The sequence below is a fragment of the Meleagris gallopavo genome, chromosome 19 (genome assembly GCF_000146605.3).
Source record: "Meleagris gallopavo isolate NT-WF06-2002-E0010 breed Aviagen turkey brand Nicholas breeding stock chromosome 19, Turkey_5.1, whole genome shotgun sequence".
In the NCBI taxonomy this organism is placed as follows: Eukaryota; Metazoa; Chordata; class Aves; order Galliformes; family Phasianidae; genus Meleagris; species Meleagris gallopavo.
In genome coordinates this window covers 1353098-1361604 of record NC_015029.2, presented here as the reverse complement: position 1 = coordinate 1361604, position 8507 = coordinate 1353098, and the positions used below count along the sequence as shown (strand labels likewise).

General features: G+C 43.2%; 1 protein-coding gene across 9 annotated transcripts in view; it reads left to right on the top strand.

The window, feature by feature from the left end:
- SLC31A1 (solute carrier family 31 member 1) overlaps window positions 1-7917 on the top strand; it is a 23642-nt gene extending 15725 nt beyond the window's left edge. For all 9 annotated transcript variants that reach the window (XM_010720746.2, XM_019621360.2, XM_019621361.2 and 6 more), the window contains 4 exons: window positions 1026-1178; window positions 3301-3373; window positions 3746-3914; window positions 4522-7917. In XM_010720746.2, coding sequence (XP_010719048.1) covers window positions 1071-1178; window positions 3301-3373; window positions 3746-3914; window positions 4522-4723 — 552 coding nt within the window. In that variant the 5' untranslated portion in view covers window positions 1026-1070 and the 3' untranslated portion in view covers window positions 4724-7917. The remainder of the gene's footprint in view (window positions 1-1025; window positions 1179-3300; window positions 3374-3745; window positions 3915-4521) is intronic.
- The last annotated feature ends 590 nt before the right edge of the window (window positions 7918-8507 follow it).

The following is an 8507-nucleotide window of genomic DNA, read 5'->3' as shown; positions in this document are numbered from 1 at the left end:
TAATAACAACTTAATCAGATAACGTATCTGTACTTCATGACTTCACTTGATTTTTACCTGTGATCTGTGCTGGGAGGGCACATAGAGTTCCAGACAAGTTCTAGTGCAGCAGTGTCAGTACTTACCTTCAGTGACGTCTGACCTGCACTTTCTGTCACTCTGATGAATGTGCTGTTTCAGGACTGACTGGTATTCCCAGATTGTTTTTCCTGTTGCTGTTTCTACCTGAAGAACTTTCACTTCACACCAAGAATCGTTACAGGTTATCCATCCCAGGTTGTGCTGAGGTGCAGACTGAGAAGCCATGGGCACCACTTGGTGTGCTTTTATTTTTGATGTAGTATGTCCAGATGTACCTGATTTGCAGTAACCTGATAAGGGATTTAGACTGTCAGCCTTCTGAGTGTTTCTCTCATTGTTTGTAATGTGATTAGAGGGGAGATGTGACAAAGTAAAGCTCATGGAAATGCAATTGCATTGCCTCTGGCTGTTGCAGACCTTTGCCTGGCAATAGGTCTTGTACCACCTAACATAATTTCTTTGTTAAACATGTTCCCAATAAAAGGCATAACTGTCAATTAAGAGAAATACTGTAATCTGATCCTTTAGTATATGCAATTTAAAATGGAGCTTGAGATATTTTTTGCCATTTGCACGACTGCAATTGAGAAGAGACAGGGTTTTTTTCCTCTGACAGATAAGAAGTGTTCCTTTGGCTGAGCACTTGTCCCCTTGTGCTACCTCAATCACATTAGGCTGTTTTTCTGGCAAGAATGTTTAGGATGGTGCAGCAACGCAGTGCTGTAAAGCTGCAAGGGACACACCTCCTTTATATTTTCCTGCTTGCTTTGCTGTGTGTTCTCTAGTTGGAGTGCAGGACCAAGGGGATACTCCAGAAATTTATTCCTGGGCAGTAGTTCTCAGGCTCAGGCTTAAAGTATTTTCTCTTTCCATAGCAGCAAAGAAACCATACTCTGCTTAAACAAGTGTTGCTTCCTACTAGATTTTTCCCCTTTGTTTTTCAGGGTCCCATTTTTCTACGTGCCTTTTTGAATGCCTCTGCAATAAAGATGTCTCACCACATGATGAACAGCTCCACGTTGCCGACCACACATCCTGAACATCACCATTCTACAGCATCTCCAGGAGGTGGTCATGGATCTGGGATGATGATGATGGTAAGTGGTTAGTCAGCATTAACCTCAAGCTTTTACTTGTTTGTGGTTCAGGGTAACTTGTCTTGCTATTCAGAATTGGAAATTTAGCTTAGCTGTGAAAGGCATGAATCAATCCAGTTAAACACAAGCCCTAGTGTGGTTCTTTGATGGTAAAGGAGTGGTAGGAGGTGCTGTGCAACATGAAATGTGTTTCAGAGCTAGGGATCCTATGACAAAACACTCTTCAGCGAAAACCTTTCTAGCAGCCAGGCTGGGATCTGTTCTCTAGAAGCTGAGAGCAGAGATTCAAAGCGAACATTTTCCTGCAAGAAAAGGAGATGGACGGAGTTTGCCTGGGCTATTAGTAAAAGCCTTAACCAGCACTGAGAGGAATGCACATTGTTGTAATGGTTTGTGTTGACCCGCAAGCAAAAAAACTCCCTGCCCTTTTTCTCCTGAACTGTAAGCACCTGCTAGGCTTGTGGAGCAAACTGCTTCAGGGCTCTCTGCCACATTGGCAATTAAGGGTGTCTTGGTCCTGAGTCCTGCTGCTCTAGCTGACTTTGATGTAAGCAAGTTCAGACTTGTGTATGCTGGCATTACTAAAGTTTTGCAGAGATACTGGAGTTTCCATGGAGGTGACTGTAGGCTCTGTGCCACTGAAAACGTTCTAGGTACTTTTTCAGGTATCTCCCTTTTTAAAATATCTTTGGAGTGAGTCTGAGATTATTAAAACATGGCTTAAATTCCAAAGGGAGGAGAGAGAATGTGCATTTCAATTTAAAATGAGAACACGCTCCAAAATATATTTTGTAAACCTTTATTTGAAGTTTCCCTGCTAGTCATATGTCCCAAAGAGAAGCACTGTTGCTTCTTCCATTGCAAGCATATCATAGAGGAGAGGAAAGGATTAGAGCATCCTCCTCTTTGTGAACATGGCCCTGCACAGAGTCCAGTAGTGCTGCTGGAACTTGCATCATCGCTGATGGCTCCTCTGGAGGAGTCTCAAGAGCTCCTCAAGAAGCTCACCATGCAGTCTCCCAGCTATGTACTAGCATTCTTCAGTCTGTTAATTTCTATGCAGTTCTTTACAAGTGTTACGTGTGTATCTTCAGTGGATAATTGATGGACCCTGCCTTGCCCTGCAACTGAAAAGTCTGATTAAGCACATAAGATTTTGAATTGACATTGCTCATAAAATAGAGAGAGAAGGAAATAAATAGATGTAGCATCTTAAATCATAGAATGGACACATTAATGTATGCATATTTCCATTCCTCGCTGGCACTGAGTAACAGGCTGTGTTTCAGCTGCAGTGTATGTGCAACTAGGCTGTAACACTTTTTTGTGAGCTTTTTTCTTTTCATTAAAAATATTAAATTGATTTAAGAAATGGTTGTTTCACTTCTGCACAGGGGTAATGAATGTCTGTTGTCCTCAAGACATGCTAAGCTGCAGTGTATTTACCTGGATGGGAAGATTATATGAACTGTGGCTGACCTGGGATTGCATCCCCCCTTCTCACAGTATTCTCTGGCTAGGTTCAGGAACCCTTATTTTCACCCAGGGGAGGCTCTGATCCTGCTTTTTATGTTTTTTACTAATTATTGTCCCTTTATTTAGGCCTCTCCTTCTCCCATAGGGTGTTGAGGGGTTCCACAGGGAGATGATAGTCTGCTGGCACTGTGCAGGAATGGGCCAGCAGAGTGAGTACAACAGAGTACAGCCCTTATCTGTGTGAGCTCATATGAAGCTGGTGGAGAACTGCTGTGCGCTCCAACCAATGAGAAGTCGTGGAAAGGCAAGGTTGAGCTCCACAGTGACATTCCCAACTCCTGAATACTGCTATGCTGAGGAGAAAATGAGCTTAAAAAGCAAAGAGAAGGCTCTTTTCTAGAGCAGGTACCTTGGAGGAATATGCCTTCTGCGCAGGGGCACTACCTAAAAGCGCTACCCACTAGAACTGGAAACTGCAGCATCTTCAGCCATTCCTGTGTTGTGTCTGTTCTTCAAGTCAGTCTTGAGACCAACTGAAATGATTTAAATTCTTGTCATAGCAGCAATAACCTTCGCTATATTTTTGTGAGTCCATCTCAGCGTGAGCTATTCAGGCTCATCTTTATGTTCTTTATGTCTTGGGCAGGCGATGACTTTCCACTTCAGCTATGAGAATGTGCCATTGCTGTTTTCTGGTCTTACAATCAATACTCCTGGAGGTTAGTAACACTGCTTTGTCCGTTCCAAATAAAATAATTGCAATTAAATTTGAATGTTGCTGGAATTACCTTGTTATGCTAAAAATATCCACACATGCTGCAGCAAATCTGTTCTAAATGGTATCAGTCGGGTGAAACAAAGGAAGGTGTTTTATGTAGTTCCAGAGTTTGACTTGTCTTCCTAGCTAGTTTCAATTAATGGGTGAAATTCCAATTAGTGTGTGGGTTAAACTCACTTTTACCATCTGTATGTGTATGCCTGGTGCCCAGCTGTAAAGTGTGCAGTGTGACATCACACAGTGTCTTTTCTGATGTGTTTCGAAGCAAACGTCTTCTGTTGCACAGATAGAATAACATTTCCTCTTTTGTCAGAAATGGCTGGTGCTTTTGTGGCTGTCTTCTTCCTAGCCATGTTTTATGAAGGCCTTAAGATTGCCCGGGAGTGTCTGCTCCGCAAATCCCAAGTCAGCATTCGCTACAACTCCATGCCAGTGCCAGGTCCCAATGGCACCATCCTGATGGAGACACACAAAACTGTTGGGTAAGAGTCTCGCTTCCTTCTAAGGCAAATCTCTTCAGCACCTGAGAAAGGCAAAAACTGGGATAGAACAAACTCTGCAAAGTAAATTAAATTCAGGCTTGGATGTTGCTTGAACTGCTTTGCCACCCAGGATGGAGGACAAAACAGGGAAAGCGGCAAGGAGTCAGATGAGCTTTTTAAAAAACACATTTTGAGGAGTTCCCAGGAACAGAATTTGGGTGTTATCACCAGTGACTGACAGAAAATACTTAAAATCCTCCTGTTGACAGCATCTACTCAGGGAAAAAAAATTAAAAAATTAAAAAAAAATCTGCTTATTTATGAAGGGAAAGATAAACTTTAGAAGTTTTGTTTCTCAGCTAAAAGTTTTGTCATCACAGTGAATGCTGAATTTCCCTTACTGTTGATAAGCTTTGTGGAGAAAAACACAATTACAAGTGACAAATGCATGTAGAAATTTGTCCAGACTGCTTTATCTTCTCTGCCATTTCACACCCACCTTGGCATCTCATCAGCCCGAGAGCTAAGTTTTCTCATAAGGAATTTGCATTTTCTCTTCTGTGTCCATGGATGGATGCTGACTGTTCTTTGGGTTTTGTGTTCTCAGGCAGCAGATGCTGAGCTTCCCTCACCTCCTGCAGACTGTACTGCACATCATTCAAGTCGTGGTCAGTTACTTTCTTATGCTGATCTTCATGACATACAACGGATACCTCTGCATAGCCGTGGCAGCAGGGGCAGGGATGGGTTATTTCTTCTTCAGTTGGAAGAAGGCAGTTGTTGTGGATATCACTGAGCACTGCCATTAATACTGGAACTGCCCAGAAGCCCCTCCATCCCACTGCTCTCTTAAAATGCAGCCATCATGAAGACTGGATCATCCTAAGCTGAAAGAAAAGACATAACAAACGTCTACTGGAGTTCACCACAAGTTCCTAGCTGGGGTGCAGGGATGTGAGAAACTGGGATATGCGAGACCCCCATGCTGCAAGTGGGCAGCTCAGGAGTCCCAAGATAGCTGTTCTTGGCTAGGATTTGCTTTAGTCTCTGATTATGCCATGACAAAAATGTAGAGTTTATTCTTTTTTTTTTTTTTTTTTTAAAGAAACATTTTATTCCTAAATTGTAAATGCTTGTCTGTGAGGATTTTATGAACAATAGTTAAAAATGGGCATCACCAATGGAGCCAATGTGTGCAAATGGGTATTTTGTTTTTTTAATATGTACACAATGCCAGTGGAGATCTCCCTGGCATTGTGGCTTCTGGGGCCAATGACACCTTCTAACACAGAGGTTTGCAGAGGAAGACGTGCTGCTCATCAGACACACTCAGGTCTGTCCCAGCAAGTGAGAACTTGGACGGAATTATGTGAGCCCTGTGCTTTGGAGGGTCGAGATGAGTTTGTCCTCCAAGCCCACCATAGTATGAAGAATGTTGCTAGATTTCAGATGCATTTTACTCAGTGGTTTTACTCAGCTTCAAATGATAACATTTCAGTTTGGCTGCTTTCACATCCCAGTCATTGCAATGTATGGAGTAGATGCAGGACAAAAATTGTATATTTACAAGGCAAAAAGATTTTAAATAGACCAATGAACCTGTATTGACTTCAGGTTCGGTTGCACCTGAATGTGTATAGAGCTAGACTTCTAGCTTACTAATACTAATTCTGTAAATGAAGCAAGAGATAAATAATAATTTAATTACACTAAAAGTAAAAATGTCATAACAGGGTGTTTCTTGAGTGAAATGGGAAATAAAATAACTGTGTTCCTGTAAGAGAGAAATTTGGGGAAGAAAGAAACATTAGGGCTACAACAGCCCTCTATTCATTCAGTTAATTTGGAGTTGCTCAGGCTGATTTAAAAAAAAAAAATGTCAAAAGTAAACGACTCCTCCTTAGTAATCATGCTGTGACTTTGTTAGCTTGGAGGTGCAAGAGTTGACAGTACCAATAGTGGACAGCTGTAGTAGCACAGTCAAGAACTTTCCATTCAAGCTATGAGCTTTACACATTTCACAGGCAAACCAGGGTAGCTTTCTGGATGGGTGGGGCCCAGAAATTGCTTTGGGAGCAGTTTTGGTTTAGCACTTAGTTGTTAAACTGCTCCTGTTCCAGAAAGTTAGAGTACAGTGCAAAGCAGAAGTCTTTTCTGCCCAGGATGCCCAATTTCTGCCTGTAAATGGCTGAAAAGGGGTATAGTGGTATTTTTAGATGGCTAAGGCAAAACAGGCACCACTTGGACTGATAACTAGGATGTGCCACGTGAGAACAGGAAATCCTTTTGAGAACAGGAAATCCTTTTGAGATTTAAGTGTCTGGGCACACAGCAACAGTTCTTTTCTCTGAAGGTGCTACTAGTCACGCTGTTACCAGCAGCAGAGTAAGGAAAGCTGACCTTTGTGAAGAAGGGTTTAGGCTTTAGCCTGTGTGCCTTATGCAGCCAGGCCCACCCTTCTGTCTGTGCTGATGCTGCTACCACCAATGGAGCCTACATTCTTTGCAAGGCAGTGGGAAATCTGTGGCTGCTGCTGCCTGGCATCCTGCTCAGCTCTTGAATTGCACCGTCTCGAGTTAGCCTTCCTGTGGGTGACCACAGGTATTTAATTGTTCCTCTTGTTTTCTTTGGGCAGGGCAAATAATGAACAAAGGAGAAGAATTAAAAGCAAGCTCAGTTTTACAGTTTCTTTCTGTAGCAAATTTGCATCTGAGTGAAAGAAGCAAAGCAGTTTTCACAGAAAAGTTCTGGACACCTCCTGATAAATAGGAAAAGCTCTTCGAGATCTCTGGAGAGAGTTATGTATATAGCAGACTGCAGAAGGACAGAGGTAGACCATAGGATGCTCTTTTTTCTGCATCTGTCACAAAGGAAAAACCTGAGCCTCTAAGCAATCATATTTCTCTGTGAGAGTGGAATACAGACTCTTCCAATCTCTATGTGTGAGCTGTGAGGAATCTTAGTGCTTGTGAGTGAAACATAGCAGCTGTGTGTTGGAGTTGGCTGTGTTCTGAAAGAGGGGGAGACCTGTCCTGTAGAGACCTCATCCCTGATTTGAGTTCAGAGCTGATGTTCTCAGCACCAGTCTGTGGTTTTCCTTGAACAAGCTATTGCTGTTGCAGGGATGTGTGACTGCAGTGTGTCATATACCTCTTACATATAGATCTTTCTCTAAAATAAAACTTCTGCTTGACTTGATCTTGCTATCAGTGAAGCTTTTTAGCCACCTTTCCTTTTGCATTCAACTGCCCAGACTTGAATTCTCTGATTATTCCAAAAAGCTGTGGCTTTTACAATAGAAGTTCAATTCTGCTAGCTTTTCTGCATCATTGTACATGCATCCTCCCTTGAAATCATCTCTCTCTTGAGGATGAGTAACTGTTGACAATCCAGAAAAGCCACGAACCTCCCTGCACCCCAGCCTCCCTCAGGCCCGCCAGATGCCACCAGCTGCTCTGTTGGCCCAGGCTGCTGTTTGCTTCCCCAGACTGAACAAAACCTGGCCACTCTGATGATGACTTGCACTGACTGCGTTTGATGCAGTCCTGGCCTTTATGCTGGCTGTATTTAAAGCTGTCCTGTTGTTAACACTAAACTTGTGTTGAGTGGTGCTTGGAGGGAGATGAGGACTCTAATAATCATTAGACTTGAGTAAATTCTATTCGTATGCCAACATATGTAGCATGCTTAGAATTGATTCCCATGTCTGTCTCTGAGTGCACCCTGATGTTTTGTCCTGACACGCTGTGCCTCTGGATTACCAGCTTGGAAGAAATGCACAGGGTATCCAGGCTGTGTTCATCTGTGGGCTTCTGTGGTTTTTCTCCCAGTGCCTTCTCAGTTGGTCTGGAGCCAGTCCCAACAGATCCAAAAGGACGGATAGTTTTGTTTACAGTGGACTGTCACTTTTGATTTTACTCTTGCTCTTTGTGAAGGTAACTTGTCTAGTAACATATCAAAGATCTCCTGTATATAATTAACTAATAAAATAGATTGCATTTTACCGATGTGTGTTTTAGAATCAATCATCAATGCAGAGACTGCAGCTATGGTGAGGGCCAGCATCATTCAGTGATCTACAAGTGTCCGCTTTGCTGACAAAAGACCCAGCAGCCACAGAGCTGACGTGGGCTGCTCCTGCTGCTTTTCTCTGGCATGATTCCCCTGTGCCTCTACTAACAGTGCAAGTGAGCAGCAGGGGCTGAGCATCCATCATCCTGTGGCTGCAGGTCATAGGAACTGCACCCCCTGAGCATACTGGTCATCAGCAGGAAGCTCTGAAGCTGCTAGAATGGGAACGTGTGAGATAGCTGTGTCAGTCCAGTTAAACTTCATAGAGCGTGAGGAAAGTAGAGCTGGAACGGGGAATTAGCATTCCCCATATCTGCTGCGTGGATCTGAGGGAGTGGTGAAAGGGTGTGAGCTTAGGGAGCTGTGCAAATGAGCCTACCTGCTGGGTGGTAGTGTCTGTACACCAAGGAATTAGTTTCCCTCCCAGTGTTATTATGGACTGTTCTCATCCATATGTGAGACATGAAGCACTGGGATGATTTTTCCTCCCCTGTGCAACCACAGGAGGCTCAGGGCCTTTTG